Below are 25,002 nucleotides of genomic sequence, written 5' to 3' on the forward strand. Positions count from 1 at the left end.
ATTCTCTAAGTTCATTTGGCTCAGTGTGGGGGCCCAGTTATGCATCCATGATTCTCTTCTTAGCTTTGCCTCAGCAGAAGCTGGAGAGGCTTGAAATGGACGTATTCTAGCCTGCAACAATTGGCGTAGTCTCCATGGGAGCATCTTGGATAATTGAAGTGCACTGTTTTCAGCCATGTTCCCTATACTGAGGATTGCTGGGGTTAAGGAAAGCAATAGGAGCCAGCTACACTGGCTCTACAGTTGCAGATAATCTCCACTGCTTTTTCACCATCTGAGAGGTACAAAATATCAAAGTGGGCCAGAAATCTGGCTCATAGAGAGTATGCAAAAGTATCCCAATATGTCTGTGTGATGCAGCAGTTGTTATAGTCACTGTTCATTATTTAACAGTTAGTACTGTATATAGTAATACTCTTTTTTTTTTCAGAGCTGTTCAATTGTTTATCTTCATTAGCAGCCCTATATTTTGCACAACAGCTCCCACTCCCACTCCTGTTTTTCTGACTTCACTGCATCTTCCCAATACATAAATGAGGAGCAAATATTTACTTAACAAGGAGTTGATGGTGAATTGTCAAAATAATCAACCTATAAAACATATGGAAAGCTGCAAAACAAAAAGCAGATAGTTTGGGGAGAGTACCAATGAATGCAATTGGATTGTTTAACCGATAGCATTTGTACCATTGGATACAGTAGTAGATTTATTTTCAAATTGTTGAGACTATCAATTTCATACTTCTGTTTAAAGTTTTTTACTTACTATTGCTGCAACAGCTGTTTTGGCTGTTGGAAAAAGGTTGAAGAGTGGTCAGAGGTTATGCACAGCCCTGCAGTTAAATAGGAGGGAGCTCAGTAGGTTGAAAAGCTTAATTTCTAGCTGACCTTGAGATCCACCCTGCTTGGAAGATGGAAGAGCAGAACTCACCCTGTCCCACCTTGACAAGCTCTCCCTTTATCCTTTTGCTCACCATATATCTTCTCCCTCTATCTCTTGGCTACTAGGTGTGTTGGTGGAAGGAGAAGATGGGTTTGCTTCTTCACTTACCCACACACTGCAGGTCAGAGCCTGTGCTCAGAGAGCTTTTGTTGTCCCATCATTGTACAGATGAGGGTCCTTCCCTAGAAAAGGCCTCAAAAGCTTCTACATTAAAATAAATAGATTTCACTCATACTCATACTTGTTTAGATGACACCCATATTTTAATTAACAATCCCAGCTGCACTTTAAAGGTCCTTGATGTTTTTTATCATGAAACGGACATATGCTCTTCTTCAAGTGATTGAACACGAACAACTAACTTTACACATTTATTTTGTTTTTCAGATGACAGAAGTCAAACTGTGCTCCCTTTAGTGAAATCATTTTGTGAAAAATCCTTCAAAGTGGATGAATCAATTCTTGTTTCTTTGTCTTTCCATTTAGGGAAACTATGTAATGGACTATATGGTATGATTTAATGATTATTATAAATTCAGTGACTCAATGTATTGTGAAGTATACAGATGATAAATATTTGGCTATCTGGACATTTTCTAAAGTGGGATGATAATTAGGAGTACAAAAACCCTCTGAAACCATCTGTAACATGGAGATTGGATTGTCTTTTCTTTTTCATATTTTCTTTACTTTCATTGTTTTGTTTTGATGCCTAGTTTTGTTGCAAGTTTCATCTTGAAGTGAGTGTGTTAGTTTTAGTTAAACTATAAACCTTTGAAAATAGGGCATGATATTAGCACAGCATCTAGCACCTTATTGCTATGTCTCCTCAGACACAGTACAAAGAGTTAGCTCAGGAAGAAATGGGAGCAAAAGAGGCTTTATGTCACTTTTGCACCACTTGGATTCCTGGCTGCTGTGGGGGCTGAATCTGCAGCTCAGAATTCTCAAAGCAGTGAGCTGAAGAAACACTCCCCTTGCACCACCAACATATGTTCTGCACTAAGGCCTGTGAGGCTAGGGCAGTGTAGGGCCACTTAAGTTAGCTCTAAACTGCTCATGGGATTTCTCCTCTAACTTTGTGGTCCCTATACACCTATCAACTGGGTTGGGGCTGGATAGAGATCAAAATTCAGCCCATTGATCTTTTAAGTGTAACGTGAAATTCACTGTACTACAGGTGGCCCAGATAAACTCCTCCATGCTACTTAAACCCTTAAGGTCCCAAAGGCTTAATTTGTGCAAAGGGCTTTGCCTGAGCTCAGTGAAAATGGTGGTGGTGTTCATTTGGAGGCAAAAAGGGGAATAAACATGACCCTACCACTTTTAAAATATATTCACAATCCTCCCAAATGAAAGCCTTAATATTCTAAAAATTATATATTTCTAAAATGCAAAAGTGAAGATTCCTTCTTCTATGGGTAGGTTTAATTTTTCTGTAATCACTATTTCTCCCTACCACTTGCAATAAGGAAATGGTTCCTACTGGAGTCATTATATGAGAATGAACAGGGAAAATGGTTTATTTGATTGCTCCAGAAACAAACTCAAGTTGTTGGATATTGTTAGCTTTTCCCCTGGTATTCTGTAACAAGAAACTTAAGCATTAGTGTTGTATTTTTAAAGGAATTTTTACTCCAGAGCAACACTTGAGATTTTTGGAATTTTACAAGAAACTTTGCACACTGGGTTTACAGCAGGAAAATGGACACAATGATAATCAGATACAACTTCAAACCCTAGAGCAAGAAAAGAAGTATATATCAGTAAGGAAGAACTGTGCTTACAACTTTCCAGTAAGTTAACTGCTATTTTATAAAACTTACATTGTGCACATTAGCCACAAAACAGGAATAAATGTAAGATGTAAAATCTGTTACCATATAGTATATTGTGAGCCAAATCCGAACTCCTCTGCAAAGCACAAGTAAATTGACTTAGTGCAGGGATTCTCCAAGAAGGCTGTGAGTAAAGCTAAGTTCCTGTCACAAATATTTTTCGTAAAAGTCATGGACAGATCACGGGCAATAAGCAAAAATTCATGGAAGCCCATGACCTGTGCCTGACTTTCACTAAAAATATCTCTGACAAAATAGAGAGGCGAGTTCAGCACCCATCGGTTCTAGGCTTTGGGGTCCCCTGCCACTGCGGTGAATGGGAGTTCTGGGGTCCCCCCGCACAGCAGCTGAACAGCTTTGCGGGGGGAGGCCCTGCTGCCCACAGTGCCAGGAAGCTCTGGGGAGATCCCTGCCACCTGCAGTGAGTGGGAGCCCTGGGGATTCCGCCATCCACAGGAGTTGAGCTGCCTTGGGGTCTCCTCACCCCCCGCTGCAGTGGGAGTCCCAAGGGGTCCCCACTGCCCACTGTGGCTGGGAGCAGCAGGGTCCGCCCACTGCAGCCAGGAGCTGCAGGGTCCTGCCACCGGGGGCAGGACTGAGAGCTACGGGGGGAGGGGAGCTACGGTGGGAGTCTGGCTGGGAGCTCCAGCCTTGGGGCTGAAAATGTCACAGAGGTCAATGGAAGTCACAGATTCCATTACTTACTTACGTGCCGGGCCGACCCACAACATTTTGGCACCTGAGGCTCAAATGACGCCCGCACGTGCCCTTGCTTGGGCCAAAACTTTGAAATTTTGCCTTCTTCCTCTTCTACTCCTCTCATGGTACTGCTCTGCTACCTACCCCAATAAAGGAGAACTAACAACTTAAAATGCATTGTTCAAAAATTTTAAGTAACACTTAACTTTCAAATGCCTGAACAGCAAATGTAACTTTTCTTGTCTGCATAGTAAACACTGGCATTTTTATCTGTTTGAATCATCAAAGTGGTGCTTTCCGTGCCTTCTTGGTTGCAAAGATTTGAACTTCTTCCTGAAGCTCCACGGTCTGGGCCAGTTCATGCTCTATTGAGATGGTTGCAAGGTCGACCAGCCTCTCCTGTGTCATTGTGGAGCATAGATGTGTTTTTATTAACTTCAGCTTGGAGAAGCTGCATTCTCCACTGGCAACTGTTACAGGAAGTGTTAGAAATATGCGCAGAGCAACAAAAGCATTTGGAAAGAGGGTGGTCATCTTATTTGTGAACATGTATTCCAGAATAGCCTTTGGAGTTGATCCTGCTGAAATGTATCTTGAAAAGGCTTTCAGTTCATCACCTAAATCACTTGCATCAATATCGCACATGTCAGCATGTGTCAACACTGTCTCTAGTGCCCTGCGTTGCTGGTGTAGGTCTTCTTCAGGCATAGTGAGGAGTTTTGGAATATCATACAAAATCCCAAATATACTGCTGGGTTCCTTGAGCTGCATGAAACGTTCTTCAGCTGACTGTATTGCACTATCTAGCACCTGGTTAAAGAATTCAACTTTGAATTGTTGTTTGGGGTCTCTTATGGGATTATCCCGTGTCTCGTAATCAAAATGTCTTCTTCTTCGGTGACTCTTGTGTTCTTGAATGGGTGGGAAAATAGCTTCAGTGTGAAGTTCCTCTGTCAACTTCTGTGCACTCTTCAGAACGTTTTGAAATCCCTCATCTGACCAGTAAGACTGTAGGTATGACTTTGCTTTGTCCAGTTGTTCCATTGCTCCACATATATGAAGATCAACACCTTGTAGTCTCTTGCTTACAACATTTATTTCAAACAGTATGTCATGCCACAACACTAAGCCACACAGAAATTTGAAGTTATGTATGTTTCTGGTGATTCCATTTTGCTCTGCCACTGTTCTCCCATGAACAATTCCTGTCATAGCATTATCCTCCATAATGGCAACCAGGGAATCATCTGTCTTCCCAATTTGGTGTTTGATAGGCTTTATCACCTCCACTTGACTTTCCCATAATGTAGCACTCAGTGGTTTCAGTGTCAGAGAGGATGTTCCCAGAAGTTGCTTCAAAATTTGCCATCGATGAGTTGATGCAGAAAAAAATACATAGATGCTTTGAATTACATAAAAAATTCAGCAGCCTCACTAGAAGCTGATGCTGCATCACTGACCACCAAGTTCAATGAATGAGAACTGCATGGGACAAAAAAGCTTGAGGGTTTAACTCTCGGATCCGTGTCTGCACTCCTCTGTTCTTTCCTCTCACGTTGGCACCATTATCGTAGCCCTGACCTCTCATGTCAGCTATCACAATTCCCTTATCTTCCAGCTTTTTAAGAAGCACATTTGTCATACCAGCTCCTGTAGTATCATCAATGTCAATAAATTCTAGAAAATGCTCTCTGACAGTCACCATTGCAGGGACATTTTCACTAGTTTCTGTTGTTGTTGCAAAACACACCATTAAAGTCATTTGTTCCGTATGGCTGATGTCAGGTGTGCAATCCAGAATAACAGAGTAATATCTTGCTGACTTCAGATCTGCCACAATCTTCTGTTTGACTTTTGTTGCCAGTAACTGTATGATTTTGACTTGTTTTTCCAAGGTGTGGTGTGTGTACATTTCTTGGGTGGTGACTCTTCTTAGATGCTCCTGCAGTACAGCATCAAATTCAGCCATCACCTCCACAATTTTAAGGAAGTTTCCATTGTTTGGCACATACAGCTGATCTGAAGTGCCATCCAGTGCTAGGTTTTGGGTTGCAAGCATTCTCACAATGGCAATGAGCCTTTTCAGAACATTTTGCCAGTAAAGAGACTCTGATACAATCTTCTCTTGATGCTGATCATCTATGGTGGCCTTTAACCTTAGTCTCATCTCAAGCTCTTTCCACCTATGGAATGCTCTCTGGTGATTTGCTGCCTTCTCATGGCATGCCAGATTTCTAGCCAGATTTTTCCAGTCCTTTGTTCCTGTAGAACCCAATGCAGCTGGAACATTAGACTGGAAGAGTTGGCAACAAAAACAGTATGCAGCATTCTGGGTTTTTGAGTACATAAGCCATGGCCACTCCACTTTGTCACCATTGGGGATTTCACGCCAGTAATGTGTTGGATGGAAACTTCTATTTTCATTGTCTTTGGGGAACATGAAGTTTTTCACTTGCTGTGGCCCATGCAGTACAAGGAAGTCCCTCAGGCTACTGCTCAAGTGGGTCCACAGTCAGGGATCATCTAGATTTAAGGAACTAAACTCAGCAGCAGCTGTTTCTCACGCCTCCACCACACTCTTCTCTGATCTACACTTTTCTTCAGGAATGTGCATGGTTACATCCATTTGAGATGGAAATACGGATGCTGCAGTAGCTGCCAGGTCACCTGCACTCTGACTAACTGGAAGATCAGGCATCTCCTCACCACTCACATCGTCACTGGGGCCGGAAGGCTCACTGTGAACATTTGTGTCTATGTATCTCAGGAGAGCTCCTTCCTGCTTAGATAGAAAAACTTCCTTTGCTTTCTTTCATTTTCTGAATACTGCCTCAGAGGGCTGTTTTCTTCTTTCACTCATGACTGCTGTTCTGTGCCAGCTGTAGTGACTCTCAGCTCTCTGTTGAAGGGGATAAATAAGCAGGCTTCTAGCAGGGCCTGAGTGAGGGAAGATATCAGTGTCTTAAGGGCCTAACTGGCTCCTACTACTTCAGGTGACTGCTTGTTCTCCTCAAGTGGGTTCAGGGAAGCAGCAGGAAACAGGAAGCTCCCTGCGAAGCTGGTGTTAATCAGTCCAGGCTCCTGTAGGTGCTAGAGAGGTACATAAGAAGCTCCTCCTCCTCTCTCTCCCTGCAGCTCCTGCTGCTTTCTGTTATTCCCTCTCACCTTTTCTCCTGTCTGCCTGTTATGTCTCTTGTGCCCTCCTTTCTCCAGCATAGCACTCCACCATCTCTGTGCATCTAGAGCAGAGAGAATACATATGCACCCAGCAGCAGACATAATTTTCTACACTCTGGGTCCTAGTGGCGCCCCCCCACAGTCTGGCACCTGAGGCGGCCGCCTCAGTTCGCCTTATGGTAAGGCCATCCCTGCTTACGTGACATAATCATAGCCTTAGTTATGAGGAAGGATCCTCATCACCAAATCACAGAAAACCAGTGGTGAGTTTTGACCAAGAGATTCCTGTCATCGGTGATCTCCAACATACACAAGGGGCACAGGATTTAGCTCCGAATGAGTTAGATATGCATCTAATTTATGAACCCTTATGTATTTGCTATATAAAAGGTCTTTTCACATATATAGAAATGAGGCTTTTATGCCTAAAACTATTGTTTCGAGTAATCCGTCTTCTATTTTGAATGTATACAGGTATCCTTTATATTTAAAGGAAAATTTCTTTATAGGCAACCTTATCAGCCATGTTTTTTTAAGTTGGCTTAAAATACGCACAAAATACATAATTAGCTATCTACTGGTTTACTTGAGCAAATGCATGTTTTGTGCATAAACAACGGTAGCCAAAATTTCAGAAATTGGCTTTGTTGCTGGCTAAAAATGTATTTTATTTATTTGTATTTAAAAGCTCCAATTGAAGGTTTTAGTTGTTTAGAGACTAATTTAAAATATGTAAAACTAAAGGATCCGTATACACAATGCCAAGTCCTTTTTCCTGTCCTCCTGGAACTGACCCAATCTCTCAGAATATAAATTGCCCATTAGCTAACTCATCATGAAATAATAGGTTCCTGTGCAAATTATTCTGTGTTTCTCAATCTCTCTCTTCAGAAAAAGCCTTGCAGCATGTCCAGAAGTTAGCTGATCCAAATTGTGTCAGACCATAGGGGTAGGAGAGAGTTCCAGAGTTGAGGACCAGTCAAAGAAAATGTCCTATCACCAGCTCCCCCATTTTTAAGTCAATGTGTATTAGCTCAAGTGTCCTGCTGATTACAGCAGCAGTGGTTTCACACAGGGGAAGAGTCGGTCCATCCAGTAGCTGGAATCCCAAACATTTTGGCCCTGTATGTGTACATTTGGATTAAAGATTCCATCTTATTTGTCCACAGGCGATGATTGCTTTTGTGGATCCAAAAAACTTCCATTTGGAACTATACTCTACATTTTTCTGTCTTTGTCATGACCCTGAAGTGCCAGTCAGATACACTATGGCTATTGGCTTGTATGAAGTAAGTCCAGAAAGTTTCTTTGTTAGTACTTCAGGTTTTTTTGTTTTGTCTTGCTTTTTAATATTTTATGTGGTTTTTATATTTGTCTGCTTAAATTGACATTTGTTATATTTTAACTACGCAGTGCCTCAGTGAGAAAGCTTTGGAAAATTTGCTAAAATTCTTCAATTTATTGAAAGTCTTCTTATATAGAATTATATCCACTACACATGTTTTAAAATATATTTTAAGGGACTGGAAATTTAACTAGAAGGAAGTTATCATTGACTTTGGTGTGGGAAATTTTGGCTTAGTGGATTAGGAGGACAGCAGATAGAAAAAACTCCAGGACAGGAAATCTAAATAGTGTAAATAAACAGTATGGTCCAAGATTTTGGAGACAAAGGGCCAGAGGACAGGACTTGGGAGAAATAATTGGGATTAAGGGAAAGAATTCTGCCCCCCCCCCCACACATCCCAAACCAGTGGGGGGAGAGTAGATTTAAAAAAAGGCAAGAAGGATGGAATGTGAGGGAGACATGAGTGAGAGCAGCTTGTACAGGAACCCACAAGGGGAGAGGCAACTCTCGATCTAGTCCTGAGTGGAGCACAGGATCTGGTCCAAGAGGTAACTATAACAGGACCGCTTGAAAATAGTGATCATAATATAATAACATTTAACATTCCTGTGGTGGGAAGAACACCTCAACAGCCCAACACTGTGGCATTTAATTTCAGAAAGGGGAACTATGCAAAAATGAGGAGGTTAGTTAAACAGAAATTAAAAGGTACAGTGACTAGAGTGAAATCCCTGCAAGCTGCATGGATGCTTCTCAAAGACACCATAATACAGGCTCAACTTAAATGTATACCCCAAATTAAAAAACACAGTAAAAGAACTAAAAAAGAGCCACCCTGGCTTAACAACCATGTAAAAGAAGCAGTGAGAGATAAAAAGGCATCTTTTAAAAAGTGGAAGTCAGATCCTGGTGAGGTAAATAGAAAGGAGCATAAACACTGCTAAATTAAATGTAAAAATGTAATAAGAAAAGCCAAAAAGGAGTTTGAAGAACAGCTAGCCAAAAACTCAAAAGGTAATAACAAAATGTTTTTTAAGTACATCAGAAGCAGGAAGCCTGCTAAACAACCAGTGGGGCTCCTGGACGATCGAGATACAAAAGGAGCACTTAAAGATGATAAAGGCATCACAGAGAAACTAAATTAATTATTTGCTTCAGTCTTCACGGCTGAGGATGTTAGGGAGATTCCCAAACCTGAGACGTCTCTTTTAGGTGACAAATCTGAGGAATTGTTACAGATTGAAGTGTCACTAGAGAAGGTTTTGGAATTAATTGAGAAATTTAACAGTAACAAGTCACCGGGACCAGATGGCATTCACCCAAGAGTTTTGAAAGAACTCAAATGTAAAATTGCGGAGCTATTAATTATGGTTTGTAACCTGTCCTTTAAATCAGCTACTGTACCCAATGACTGGAGAATGGCTAATGTAACGCCAATATTTAAGAAGGGCTCTAGAGGTGATCCTGGCAATTACAGACCATAAGTCTTAACGTCAGTACTGGGCAAATTAGTTGAAACAATAGTAAAGAATAAAATTGTTAGATACATAGAAGAACATAAATTGTTGCGTAAAAGTTAACATGGTTTCTGTAAAGGGAGATCATGTCTGACTAATCTATTCGAGTTCTTTGAGGGGGTCAACAAACATGTGGACAAGGGGGATCCAGGGACATAGTATACTCAGATTTCCAGAAAGCCTTTGACAAGGTCCCTCATCAAAGGCTCTTACGTAAATTAAGTTGTCATGGGATAAGAGGAAAGATCCTTTCATGGATTGAGAACTGGTTAAAAGACAGGGAACAAAGGATAGGAATAAATGGTAAATTTCCAGAATGGAGAGGGGTAACTAGTGGTGTTCTTTAAGGGTCAGTCCTAGGGTAAGTCCTATTCAACTTATTCATAAATGATCTGGAGAAAGGGGTAAACAGTGAGGTGGCAAAGTTTGCAGACAATACTAAACTGCTCAAGATGCGTTACCTAGGAAGGTGGTAGAATCTCCTTCCTTAGAAGTTTTTAAGGTCAGGCTTGACAGAGCCCTGGCTGGGATGATTTAATTGGGGATTGGTCCTGCTTTGAGCAGGGGGTTGGACTAGATGACCTCCTGAGGACCCTTCCAACCCTGATATTCTATGATTCTATGACCAAAGCAGACTGTGAAAAACTTCAAAAAGATCTTGCAAAACTAAGTGATTGGGCAACAAAATGGCAAATGAAATTTAATGTGGATAAATGTAAAGTAATGCACATTGGAAAAAATAACCCCAACTATACATACAATATGATGGGGGCTAATTTAGCTACAACTAATCAGGAGAAAGATCTTGGAGTCGTCGAGGATAGTTCTCTCAAGAGGTCCACGCAGTGTGCAGCGGCAGTAAAAAAAGCAAACGGTATGTTAGGAATCATTAAAAAAGGGATAGAAAATAAGACAGATACTATCTTATTGCCCTTATATAAATCCATGATATGCCCATATCTTGAATACTGCATACAGATGTGGTCCCCTCATCTCAAAAAAGATATACTGGCATTAGAAAAAGTTCAGAAAAGGGCAACTAAAATGATTAGGGGTTTGGAACAGGTCCCATAGGAGGAGAGATTAAAGAGGTGAGGACTTTTCAGCTTGGAAAAGAGGAGACTAAGGGGGGGATATGATAGAGGTATATAAAATCATGAGTGGTGTGGAGAAAGTGAATAAGGAAAAGTTATTTACTTGTTCCCATAATATAAGAACTAAGGGCCACCAAATGAAATTAATGGGCAGCAGGTTTAAAACAAATAAAAGGAAGTTCTTCTTCACTCAGCGCACAGTCAACCTGTGGAACTCCTTGTTCGAGGCAGTTCTGAAGGCTAGGACTATAACAGGGTTTAAAAGAGAGCTGGATAAATTCATGGCGGTTAAGTCCATTAATGGCTATTAGCCAGGATGGGTATGGAATGGTGTCCCTAGCCTCTGTTTGTCAGAGGGTGAAGATGGGTGGCAGGAGAGAGATCACTTGATCATTACCTATTAGGTTCACTCCTTCTGGGGCACCTGGCATAGGATACTGGGCTGGATGGACCTTTGGTTTGACCCAGTATGGCAATTCTTATGTTCTTAGAGAATGTGAGAAAAGAATATGCTGCATTTGATCTGATTCTGCAATCCTTCTCTAGGACTGTAGGATTTGGGGCTTAGTTGGCAGTGTGGGGAAGACATTGTAAACACCAGGTCTAGGCAAAACATTGACTGAATGTTAATATTAACAGAGTTAGAAAGTTATAGAAATGTAACAAGTATGTATATTATAATTAACTGCTTGGTTTTCTATAAGCTGCGCTATCCTGTTTTATTAAATATATTAGATGGTGTGGTTGTGTAGGTATTAATGATTTTTAAATGGAATGAATTGCACAAATGAATGTAAAATCCCCTTCCTCAATTTAGTAATAATCCATACTCTTCAGATGGTGACTTTCATCCAAGGATTGCAGAGCTTTACTGTAAACCTCAGAGCAACTCAGGACTCACTCTTATTATCCCCAATTTATAGACAGGGGAGAATGAGGCTGAGATTAAACAGTTCGTTGAAGGTTTTACGGTGAATTTGTAGTAGAATTAGAAATAAAACCAATGTATCTTGACTCCCAGTTCCCTGCTTTAACCTCTGCACAACATTGCCATAGAAGGAGATAATTGAAGCTAGTAGTGGAAATTGTATAACTAGCATATAATTCTGCAAAATCCGATACTTAGTGTGTCTACCTCCAGACACCTTTAAACTGATATTTGAATAAATAAAAGAAAGTTATTTTATCCCTGTAAAAGGGACTCGTGAGATTACACTTGAAATGCTGTGCACAGTTAGGGTATGTTAATGTGTTATTATGTCATCAGTGTAATTAGTCATCCAAATGTCACACAGATATCAGTAATTTATGATGCTCATCTCTAGTTGGATATATTTTTGATTTAATATGCTTTGTAGCCATTTCCTAAAAGAAATTATATCCTTCCTCTTAGCTGGAGGTAAACAGATTGTTAGCATGAGCTAAGTGATACAAAGAAAATGATTAAAGAGTATCAAGTATTACCTCAAAAGGAAGCTATGATTTACCCCACATGGCTGAGAAGTCAGATTCCTTGACACTTTTCTCTTATTTGCTGCCATATGTTACTGATTGTTTTAACACTGACATCAGGCTTACTGCAGAACTTTAAATGTGACTTGTGAAATCTAATCAAAAATGCCAGCAGCCTTGGAGTTTATGAAGTGAGAACCTCAAATTACAAAGATTACGGAGGCTTAGGGCCCATAGCTGACGCCAAACCAACCTTTATTTCTTCAATTCAGCTGTCTGACTCTGTTACCTCTGTTACTGGAGCATGCAGCAGGCTGTTTTAAAAGCCCTGAATGTGTCTCTAAGTATTTGCAGGTCTTCTTTTTAAAACAAAACAAAACAAAAAACAACAACCCCACCTTTGGAATATAAACATTAGAAAAGGAATCTCTTGTTAACCCAGTCTCAATGGCATGTTTAATAGTTATGCAACAGCTCTGGTGTTCATTTTGCATGCTGTTATAAAAGCAATGTTATATGCTAATAGCAGGAAAGTACATAACCTCAACAATTTTAAAGTGCAATTTGTGGATATTAGAGATTTGTTCAGCATCCATACTTTCATATTACTAGTCAAACCATTCTGAAAAGTAAATGCAGCTATTTTAACTGTTGTATTTCCATGAAACTAAAGTGTGTTTTTGTTTGTTTGCCTTACTGTCATTTTTTAGGTTGCTAAGCTTTTAGATTCTGGTGTGTATGTAATACATAAAGAACTGGTAACACTACTACAGGATGATTCATTGGAGGTAATATATTTGCTCTTTTTTATTTGTTGGTTACATTAATTTAGTTTACATTAATGCTTACCAACAATACAATAAACCAATATAATGAATGTTTGAAGTGATGAGTTTTACTTTTGGTTCACATATTCTATAAAGATTCAGGGAGTCATTTTAGACTCAGATTTATCTTGGTGCCTTTGAAGGTGATGACTGTAGGAAAATAAAAGGGGAAAATAGGGGGATATTTCAATTCAATAACCCTCCCCTGTTTTTATCGTATTCAAAATTTGGTTGAACATGGTATAATTTATCAGAAGTGGCAGATGCCCTCTTTGAATGGATACATACATATAGGTACATACAGAAATCTAAACATACTAAGCATGGAGAATGGGGAGAATCAAGGAGCAGGAGGAAGTCGGAGTGTCAGAGGAAGTCCAGGTGGGTACTCTGTATGGGGAAGGAGGCAAAGTTGGGGTATCAGGATGGAGGCTTTGCATTGAGAGTGGGGGATAAGTAGAGTGTCAAGGATAGGAGTGGGAGTGGGGTGAGTGCTTTCCCTGAGGAGTGAGAAGAGCTATGGGATTTCGCTGGGGTGGAGCAGTTGGCTCCAGGCTGGGAAGTGGGGGCCCAGTGGTATGCACCAGAGTGGCTGATCCCAGCCTAATCACCTGGTTTCCTACCTGCGCCCCAGACCGATCCTTGGCACTGCAGCAACCGCTCGAGCCCCTCTGGGTTTCACTCTTGCCTCTGCCCTCAGCAGTCCTGGAGCCCTACCTGGCTTGAGCAGAACAACAAAACAACTTGCTTAAGAAGGATATGCAGGGTCAGAAACATAGATCACAATAATATATCCATTGCAGGGGTGCTAGACCCCCCCCCCTTGGATTCCACTGCCCCTGTAACTTATCAAGATTGATTAATTTATACAATTACATGTAAATCCATTCATTTTAAGTATATATAGATTATGGAGAGGTTTCAAGTTTTTTTTTTTTCTCTGACTGAATGGGAGGTATAATAGTGTTGTGATTAAGGGACAGAACTTAGAGAAAGGAGACCTAGATTTTTGTCCATGGTCTAGCACAGACTTTCTGTGTGACCTAAATTTCATCTGCCTCAGTTTTGCCATGTGTAAAATACTTCACCGTCTTGCAAAGATGTTGTGACATTTTTGGTTCTCCATTGAAATGGCCAAACGATTAAATAAGAAAAAAGCAATTCAGTCCCAATGCAGTAAAATACTGAAGGAATTTCAACTCTTGTCTTTAGTATGTGACTACTCATTTGACTTCAGTGGAATTATTCCAATTATTCCAATATCTGGCCCACTTTATTTTGTATAGAGCCAAGATATTGAAAAATAAATATGGATTTTGGGTGCCCAGCTTGAGACACCTTAAAAGGGCCTGATTTTCATAGAGCAGGTTCTCAGCACTTCTGAAAATTATGGTCCCTTTAAGATGTCTCAATTGGGCACTCAAAAATTGAGGCTCTAAAACCATCTGTCATCAATTTAGGATTTGTCCCTACAGTATGTTTAACAGTGTTATTTCTAGTCTAGTTTTAAATGCCCCAAACTTTCAATGGCATGTTAGTCTGCATTTCCAGAGTAAAATATAATACACTATCAAGTGCAGTTTTGCTAAAGCTGGATAAAAAAAGAGTTTTAAGTTTTATCTGGCAAAAATTGTCCAAAATATATTTATTTGCTTTCATATCTGATGAAGTTCTTACTAAACTGTCTGGAAACTGCAGTGGTACACAGAAAGATATTTACATTTTAATATTTTATATTGTGAATACTTTGGTTTAAAAGATCTGATTGTAGTATGGGTATGATCTTAGTAACATCATCAGGACAAATAATGGGACCTGATTCTCGTTTCATTTATATTGGTGTACAAGAGTAGTAACACCACTGAAATCACTAGAGACATACCAGCATCAAACTTGTGCAAGAGAAGAATCAGGCCAAGTAAATCTATAAATATGATTAATCCAACATTTCTTTAAATAGGTATTAGATGCACTGATAAGTCACCTTCCTGAAATTCTTGAACTTATGACTACCGGAGGAGAAAACAGTGGATCAGAAAGCAAAGTAAGCAACCTGTGTTTTGTAGTCTAATTCTAAACATGAAGGAGGTTAGTACTGAAGTTGTTTCACATATGTAATGCTCATTGAAATCACTGAGAGTCTGTTTGCAGAAGGATTATGGGACCAGATCCTGACTCTGACAAATCTGCAAACTGACATTTGTATTTGTTTGTTTACTTATATACATATCAAGAGGGAGAGATAATTATATAGATGTAAGGCCCTTTTGCACAATGCAAACATTTTCAGTTTATACTTGCCTTCTGTCTGAATAAATAACCACAAAGTTTCTGAGTAGCAGCCGTGTTAGTCTGTATCCATAAAAAGAAAAGGAGTACTAGTGGCACCTTAGAGACTAACAAATTTATTAGAGCATAAGCTTTCATGAGCTACAGCTCACTTCATTGGATGCATACAGTGGAAAATATAGTGGGGAGATTTTATATACACAGAGAACATGAAACAATGGGTGTTACCATACAGACTGTAACAAGAGTGATCAAGAAAGGTGAGCTATTACCAGCGTGGGGCCGGGGGGAACCTTTGGTAGTGATAATCAAGGTGGGCCATTTCCAGCAGTTTACAAGAACAGTAGGAGGGGAAATAAGGGGAAATAGTTTTACTCTGTGTAATGACATATCCACTCCCAGTCTTTATTCAAGCCTAAGTTAATTGTATCCAGTTTGCAAATTAATTCCAATTCAGCAGTCTCTCGTTGAAGACTGTTTTTGAAGTTTTTTTGTTGAAGAATTACCACTTTTAGGTCTGTAATCGAGTGACCGAAGAGATTGAAGTGTTCTCCGACTGGTTTTTGAATGTTATAATTCTTGACGTCTGATTTGTGTCCATTTATTTTTTTATGTAGAGACTGTCCAGTTTGGCCAATGTACATGGCAGAGGGACATTGCTGGCACATGATGGCATAAAAAGGGATCAAATTTTCAAACATAGTAGCTAAGTTGCATCTAAGTTGTGCAATTGCATCTTTATGGTTTCATAGTCAAAGTGTAGTTGCATATGTCTAATAGTAATTTGTATGCACATCTGCGTAACTTTATGTAGAACTGCCCCTTCAGACAGTTAATCCTTTTAGGAGGAATGATGGCCTTGTGATTAGGGTACTGAATGAGTACTTGGGAGACCTGGGTTCTACTTCCAGCTCTGTAACTTACTCCCTCTGTGATCATGGGCAAGTGCCTCAGTTTTCCCATCTGTAAAATGGGGATGATACTACCCTACCTCACGGGCATGCTGTGAGTACAAATTTATTAATGTAGGGAGGTGATCAGATTGTCCATTGCTGGGGGCCCATATAACAACATGATTGGATGAATGGATTTTGCGTGTGCAAACACAGGCTATCATCTTAAAATAGGAACAAATCAGTCTTGTAGATTTCTAAATTAACATAATTTTTAGGCTTCAATTAATACTGTGTCATAATGACTTGAGATTTTAAATTTTTAATGTTTTTATTTTATATTTTTAGTTATTGACTGTCCCTGACTTGATTCCGGCACTAACGACTGCGGAACAGAGAGCAGCAACTTCTTTAAAATGGAGAACTCATGAGAAGTTATTACAAAAATATGCATGCCTGCCTCATATCATATCAAGTGATCAGATTTATTATCGTTTTTTGCACAGAATGTTGACAATCATTTTGACAAATGTGAGCCCCAAGCTGTCTCTATCTCTCTTCTGTTGTTTTCATATTTGTTTCTGATGCTTTAGAATGACTAATACAATATAAATAATACCTTTATGTACTATATATTTTATTTAAAATTAGTATTTATTATATTATCTTCTATAGAACAAAATTAGATTGTTCACTAATTTTGTCACATAAGAACCCCCCCTCCTCCCTCCCCACACCTTTCATAGGAAAAGTTGGACTTCATTAACATTTCAAGAAATTGTCATGTATTCTTTTCTGGATTTCCCTTCCCATGCCATTGCTGATTCTCAATATGTTTTTGTGTAAATCAAAATTTTCTCATCTGGAAAATGAATCTTTTACTTGATCCCTTAGCTTACTTTATATTACATTCTTTCTTTTGTGACATTTAATTCCATGGAATAAATTGTGCTTTAGAAAGACTGGATTGGGGCCTTGTTAAATTAATCAAGGAGAAAGAGTACTGTAAAAAGGCATTATTTTTTGTTGTTTATTTTTGGTAGCACCAATAGTGTGCTAAGTGATTTCCAGAAACAGTAGAAAGTGCAGTCCCTGTACCAAGCAGCTTAAACACAAAAAAAGGGATAGAGAGAGTAGAGAAAGTGGGTAAATTATATAAATAAATGGTCAAAGTTGATGGGCCCAATTCACCATTGCATTACTCCAGTTTTACACCAGTGATATGCCAGTGATTTCTGTGGAGTAATGCAATGGTAAATCAGGCCTCATATAGCTTATTAGCAATAATATGAGACAAATTGTAGAAAATGTGCATGACAGTTAAATGATTTTAGTTAAAACTAATATATTTTGAAAAGAAAAGGATGTGGGAGCTCTTTATTATTTTTGCACATATGAATAAAATGTGAACGGTAAACTTTTTCAGTGGCATGACCTACTTCAATGTGAATATCTGGTAACTATATAGAAAGCTGACCCATAAACAGAGGTTGTCGGAAAATGGAAAACGAATCCATGAAATGCAAAACATATTTTTAGTTTTTACTCAACAACCAAAATATTTCAGTTTGGTATGGTACTGTGCTGCTTCATGACAGCTGTAGTTGCTTCGTGCTCTGAGTCTCCTCTCCTGTGCAGGCTCCCTGGTCGGACTCCATATCCTGTTACGCACCATTGTCTTCCCTCTTGGTGAGCGGAGACTGTACCTTATGGGAGTCCCAAAGCCATGATGTATCATGGGAGATGAAGTCTGACTGGGGAATTCAGCCCCAAGAGGAGAATGAGGATGTGGGGCAACTGAACTACAGCTCCCATGAGGTATTGCAGCAGCATATCCAAATCCAGATATTTTGGGTTTTGGCTGAAAGTGTTTTGGTTTTAAGAATTTTTTTTAACAAAAAAAATCAAAATTTTCTGCAGAAAACTATCACTTTTCATGACTCTTTTTTGTGGGTCTTAAAGTTAAGCATGTGCCTAAGTGCTTTACTTGAATAAGGATAGAATTAAGCAACAGCTTAAGTGCTTTGTTGGATCATGGATAAGGCTACGTTTCTGTCACAGTGGTCATGGAAGTCATGCAATTCCTGACTTCATAGAATCATAGAATATCAGGGTTGGAAGGGACCTCAGGAGGTCATCTAGTCCAACCCCCTGCTCAAAGCAGGACCAATCCCCAACTAAATCATCCCAAGCCTGACCTTGAAAACCTCTAAGGAAGGAGATTCCACCAACTCCCTAGGTAACCCATTCCAGTGCTTCACCACCCTCTTAGTACTTTGCATAGCTGAGTGAAAAAGTTTTTCCTAACATCCAACCTAACCTAAACCTCCCACACTGCAACTTGAGACCATTACTCCTTGTTCTGTCATCTGCTACCACTGAGAACAGTCTAGATCCATCCCTCTTTAGAACCCCCCTTCAGGTAGTTGAAAGCAGCTATCAAATCCCCCTCTCCCCACCATTCTTTTCTTCTGCAGACTAAACAATCCCAGTTCCCTCAGGCTCTCCTCATAAGTTTTCCAGAGATCTCCATGACATTCTCCCAGGGGCTGCAGCACTCTGGAGCTGGCAATCAGTGGGGCCTTGACAGGGTTCCAGTGACAGGCCAACAGCAGCAACAGGTGATGGGGGTGGAGGAAGGGCTGCAAGGTTCCAGGGACAGGTGACAGACTCCTGAGGGGACCCTCCTCAGGGTTCCAGCAATGGGCGACAGCCTCGTGCAGGGGGTGGGGGACGACTTGGGCGAGTGGCGGAAGGTGTCCCATTTTCTCTTTGGGAAATATGGTCACCCTGCAGCTCCTAGCTGCCCTGGGCAGAGGGCCGCCCCTCCCCAAGGCAGCTTCCAGCTGCCGCAAGTGGAGGGGATCCCCACAGCTCCCAGCTACCACAGTGGCAGGGGAAACCGTGGAGCCGCAGCAGTAAAAGTCACAGGTCATGGCTTCCGTGAATTTTTGTTTATTGCCCGTGACCAGTCCGTGACTTTTACTAAAAATAACCATGACAAATCTTAGCCTTAATCATGGGCCAAAATTATAGGTCTGTAAATACTACAGACATCAGGAGCCATGCAGACCCACAAAAGCTGAAATCAAAATGCAGTATACAGTAAGTTATGTTCAACATGTGCCTAGAGCACAATACAGGTTCAGTGTTAAACATTCAGACCTTTTTAAACATCTGAGTTTGTTCCTACATTTTATGGAACTAAATGTTTTCAATCAGCTGTGTCTATAAATTATTGTTTGGCTGTTATCAGTCTGAAAAGTGACATTGTTTGAATTAAAAAAGAGGTCTAATTAAATATTAATGGAGTCTATTTGTAAAAATACTTGATCTGAGTGGACATTAAAAAGTATTTCAACTTGAAGTGTAATATCTGTTACCCTTAGAATGAAAAAATAATGTAGAATATATTGCAAGGGGAAAAAAAGGAAAATAAAACCACATGCCAAAATATCACACTTTCAGAAGGAACCTGATGAGTTGTCTTATTTTTCTCTTGTAGTTGATAGTGTGTCCAGAAGTACCTATACATGCCTTTAGATGTTTAACTGTATTTCCTGTTTCTTTTAAGAATGTTCTCCCTGTCCAAAAAGCAGCTGCTCGAACTCTCTGTGTTTATTTACGCTATAATCGCAAACAAGAACAGAGGCATGAAGTGATTCAGAAACTGATTGAACGTAAGCAGTAATTTTTTCTTGATTATTTTATGAGAAGCAAATTAATTCTGGTAAATGACAAGGAGATGGTGCTTAGGATTGTACTCTGTAACCATATCATCAATGAAGAAACAATATTCAGAAGACATACGGGACCACCAGTTTGGTCCACAATGTCATCAGATAAGACATGTGAATATGTACCACAGCTATGCAAAGTACTCAGCAGGAAGAGTCTATGCAGGAAATTTACCATATGCTGAAAGATCCTGTAAACCCACACTGCTGGAATTCAGTATTTTTAGCTGAAGGTGTTGTATTATACAAAGCAGTTTTTCTTAGAAAATAGAACACTAGAGGCTGCATTTTAAAGAGTGCTGAATGATACATTTTCTGAAAAATGAATAATTTATAGAGGATTTAAATAATTTAAAAGCAGCTGACAAATTTGACCTATTGATCTGTACTGTAGTTCCTCAAAAATTGCATAGAAGGATGAAAAGCCCTCATTAATGATCCTTAATGTTTGCACAGCTCTAGCTTCATGCACCTGATATGTGACGTGAAATGCACGAGTTTCTGTTCCATGTACCAGCTGTGTCACTTGGTAGTTCTGATGTTTCAGTGGGCTAATCAAACACAGAGGATGATATTCTGCCCCCCACTGAAATCAGAGGCAAAACTGCACTGTCTTCAGTGGGGTCAGGATTTCAACCAGAGAGTGAATTTGAGATAGGCTGACATGCTGGGGTTTGTGACAAGTTTATTGACCCCATCACAACCATTAAAATCACTTTCAATCTCAGGCTAATCCTTGACATGATCTATTTCATTTTTAAAACTTTACAGATAACCTTTTTGGGGGTTTATTTTCCAGAGCTGGGCCAAGGAAAAAGTTACTGGAACAGACTTCGCTTTTTAGACACCTGTGAATTCATTATGGAACTGTTTTCCAAATCATTCTTCTGTAAATACTTCTTTCTACCTGTGCTCGAGCTTACCCATGATCCAGTAGCAAATGTGAGGTATTGTACCAATTGTATGAAATTTTATATGGAAAAAACTAACCCTAATAGTTTCATGGTGTATATTAATATAATATTAAATGGCTTCTTTAAATAAGTTGAGTAACAGGGCTAAGATTTTCTGTGATAGTTGAAAAGAAAAAGAGGATTATAAAATATCCAGAAGAACCTGGTATGATAGGACACAAAAGCATGTTTTTTATAACATTAAATCTTGCCTATTAATCTACTAGAGCATGTCAACATAATAATGGTTAGAGGAGGACCATACGATATCATTTATTTGTATTTTTACAAAGACCTTTATAAGTCTATTAAAGAAACTCGATGCCTAATTCAAGACCCATTAAAATGAATGGGTGTCTCTCCTACTGAATTAATTGAACTTTGGATCAGCCCTCTGTTGATACAATATGAAGGCTAAAGTATTGACACAAATTAGAAAATGTCTAGGATAGAAAAAAATAGGAATAAATTATCAATTTTCAACATAAAAGATTCACTGTGGGGTGCCTGCAGGTTCTGTGCATGGCTCTTTATTGTTTAATAAATTCATTAATGATCTGGAAGTGAACTGAACAGTTCAATAATGAAATTTGTGTCAGTCACAAAATTATTTAAGTTAATCAAGACGAGAAGTCTGTGAGGAACCTCAGAGGGACTTAACAAAGTTAAGTGGCTGCAGAATGGCAGATAAAATTTATTGATGAGAAATACAACTTAAAAAAAAAGACACATTCTGTAATCCATTGGAATATAAAAACAAAACCTAAATATTAAACATGTGAAATAAATTCTCTTTGAATGTTGGGAATATATATTTTTTTCATTATGTATAATGTTCTACACATGTATACCTAGAGCTGTGTAAAAATTGTATTATTCTGATATATTGTATATTTGAGAAACAGTTGGTGATCATGTAAAAACACTAACTCATTTGAAAAAATACTAACTCCTAATGTATGTGCAAAAAAGGGCACAGTTGTCCCAGTTGTCCACAGGATGTCCAAACTTTAGAGTATTTCACTTTGCAACCTTAATGTTCTTTTAACATAGTTTTTGCATGAGAATGGCATAGTGAAGCTAGTGGATCTTCCGTTTACTCTTACCACTAATACAAGAACAAAGGGATATTCAGTGGAATTGAAATGCAACAAATTTACCACTGATAAAAAGGAAATGCATTTTACAGAATGCATCCGTAGCCATTGTCACAAGTTATCAGCATGGCCAAAAGCTTAGCAGGATTCATAAAAGTGAATATGGACATTGAGAGCATCCACAGTTGTATCAGTATGCTAAAAGTAAACAGTGATTTAAAACCTCATATATACTGGCATAAGTCAGCTACTAACTGGTGGGGTTAAGTAAAAACTTCCCCTATGGACATCGTATTCCATAATTTTCTGCTTGGGGTTTTTTTTTTAGCTTTCTTTCAAACATGTGGCACTGGCCATTGCCAGAGCCAGAATACTAGACCAGATTGCCCATTGACCAAACCTGATAACAGCATTTTTTATATTTATACTCTCATATTTCAGTACGTACACAGTGGTTCAGATTCCACATTTTGTAATAATATAGTATGCTATTTTTGTACTGATGACATTCTAGAAAATGCTTTCAGGATTGTAAATATATTAGTTTTCTATATCTGAAGAAGATCTGTTTGAAAATAAGGACATTTTGCTTCCTGTATTTATATTTATTTATTTAATCAAACTGAATTTATATTACAAAATCAGAGAATCATTGAAGAAAACTGAAAAATGTTAAATTTGCTATTTTGAGAAAATGGCCTCAAAAATTTAGTTTCGTAGCTGACAAGGTACAGCTTTGTGTATATAGTTCCGTTACAATAAAACTCTTTCTTTGAAGAGTTTCTGCTGGCATTTTCTACTGTGTAAAATTGAGCTTAATTATTTTAGAAAGATATTAACAGTTTCATGCAGCATAGTAAGCCATTATGGAGAGCAGTACTGGAAAGCCTATTAAATACTTTACAGAATTTTGATGTTCAGTGATATTGTATCAGGCAGTCACAACTTTATCATTTCAGTGTGAGCACCTGCAAAACTGCTAGGAGTCAGAAGTGCAGCCACATTTCATTATCCCATCCAGAATTACCCTGAATTCTTTAGAGGTTCTCTTCCCCCTCAGCCTTACCTCCACGCTGTAGGCCCTTCCTTGTGATCTCAATCTTCAAGTCAGGGAGAGTTTGTTCAGACTAAATCATCTAGCAGTGTCACAATACAGAGCACTTCCTCTCCTGCAGTAGCCTGGAAGACCAGAGAACAAGAGTAACATTTTGAAAAGTGTCTAAAGTTCCATTTTCAAAAGGGACTTAGGCTCTTAAGAGCCTAAATCTCATGGACTTTCAATGAGACTCCTAGATGCCAAAGAACCAGACACCTAAGGGAGTTCAGCACCTGCATGTTTTTTGAGAATCCCACCAGGCACATATCTAGACCTTTAGGTGCCTAAATACTTTTAAAAATCTGTCCCTAAGTCACTTTTTTGAAAATAGGACTCCGGCTCTGAAGTCACTTAGGTGCCTTTGAAAATTTTACCCTGGGACTAGAAATAACTTACATTTTAAATGTTGCTTTTCACACTCTTCAGCTTTGCTTTTCATTCTTACTTAGTCAAAGGACTTCATAAAAATCAAGTTTAGAGGTAGGCTGAAAAATAAAAGCAGATATGAAGTGGAGTCAAATTGGCTACTGCTTTTATTAAACAATGGAACCAAGTATTTGCTCACTATCTGCATTAGAAGTTAAATATGAATTCCTTTTCTTACAGAATGAAGCTTTGCTATTTGTTGCCAAAAGTGAAATCTACCCTGAAGGTCCCCACGGACAAACATTTACTTCAGCAATTAGAGTTGTGTATAAGAAAACTTCTCTGTCAGGAAAAAGATAAAGATGTCTTGACTATTGTAAAACGAGTAAGTATTTTTCTGATCAAGGAACATCTCATGTTGCAGCTGTCACTGCAAATTAAGACAACTGATGTCTTTGCTCTTGAGGTTGGGATAGGAGGTCAAGGACTCTGTTATTCTTTTTGTCAGTTTGAACAATTGGAATCAGAGAAAATGTCAGATTGAAATATATTATATTCTGCTGAATTTAAGAGAAGGATATATTTTCTTGGTTTCTTAAAATACAGTTAACTGCTTGATGCTGTGAGTCAGGCTTTCTTGTTTAGTGGCTGCCTCAGCCTGCTCCAAGGGTAGCAGTATGAATACAGGTATGGGAAGAAAGGTTCACATCGGTAAAAATGAGTCAGAATACTTGAGGTATAAATGTTTTGCTATTGTTTCTATTCTTTAGTAACAAGATGCATTTTCTTTGTGCTAGATTGTACTTATTCCCAACACAGCCACTCAGGAAAGAGATGGGAAGTAAAAATGCCCTCTTCTCCCAGTGCAGCCAGTTTAGGACTACCTGGATTGCAGTCTTTATGGATGCGTGCCAACTCTTTCCCTCTAAGAGTGAGTGGGTGGGGTATAGATTAAATAGAGCTTTGCCTCCTCATATATGTCAGCCAGCAGTATAAGTAGGCTACATCCCAGAAAAGGCTGGGGGTCATCACAAATTACCACTCCCCACCCTAGTTTAATGGGGAACCCCAAGAGGTATTGACAGTGTCTGCATTACTCTCGTGCTCTCACTTTAGCACAGCGCAGCTAACTTTAGATCATATATAAATGGCACAATTTAGCCGTTCCTTTGTGAATCAGAGTGGGATTTGGTGAGAAAACAGACCTCTATGAGTATTTTCTGATTGCAGCATTAACTTCTCAGCATATGGGTTATTATATAAGCTCATGGAGGATGGATACATCAACTATGGGTCCATCAACTTGGCTATTAGCCAACATGGTTAGGGACACAAATCCATGCTCTGGGTTTTCCTAAACATGTAACTTCCAGAAGCTGGGACTGAACGACAGGGGATGGATTACTCAGTAGTTGCCTTGTTCTGTTCATTCCCTCTGAAGTGTCTGGCACCGTCCACTGTCAGAAGACAGGATACAGACCATTGGTCTGACCCAGTATGGTCATTCTTATGTTCTAAACAATACAAAAATGTTTCTTCGGTTTTAAAAAAATCCTTACAAATGGGACCCCATTAAGGTATGTTAGCAACAAGAAGAAGGTCAGGGAAAATGTGGGACCCTTACTGAATGGGGGAGGCAACCTACTGACAGATGATGTGGAAAAAGCTGAAGTACT

The 25,002-nt window shown here is 39.2% G+C and overlaps 1 protein-coding gene across 1 annotated transcript in view; it reads left to right on the plus strand.

The window, feature by feature from the left end:
* PPP4R4 (protein phosphatase 4 regulatory subunit 4) overlaps positions 1-25,002 on the plus strand; it is a 123,176-nt gene that overhangs the window by 81,075 nt on the left and 17,099 nt on the right. The window contains exons 9-17 of the mRNA XM_077820417.1: positions 1,331-1,453; positions 2,570-2,739; positions 7,827-7,946; positions 12,779-12,856; positions 14,856-14,939; positions 16,426-16,608; positions 19,652-19,757; positions 20,614-20,761; positions 23,567-23,711. Coding sequence (XP_077676543.1) covers positions 1,331-1,453; positions 2,570-2,739; positions 7,827-7,946; positions 12,779-12,856; positions 14,856-14,939; positions 16,426-16,608; positions 19,652-19,757; positions 20,614-20,761; positions 23,567-23,711 — 1,157 coding nt within the window. The remainder of the gene's footprint in view (positions 1-1,330; positions 1,454-2,569; positions 2,740-7,826; positions 7,947-12,778; positions 12,857-14,855; positions 14,940-16,425; positions 16,609-19,651; positions 19,758-20,613; positions 20,762-23,566; positions 23,712-25,002) is intronic.

The sequence above is a fragment of the Eretmochelys imbricata genome, chromosome 6 (genome assembly GCF_965152235.1).
Source record: "Eretmochelys imbricata isolate rEreImb1 chromosome 6, rEreImb1.hap1, whole genome shotgun sequence".
Taxonomy (NCBI): Eukaryota; Metazoa; Chordata; order Testudines; family Cheloniidae; genus Eretmochelys; species Eretmochelys imbricata.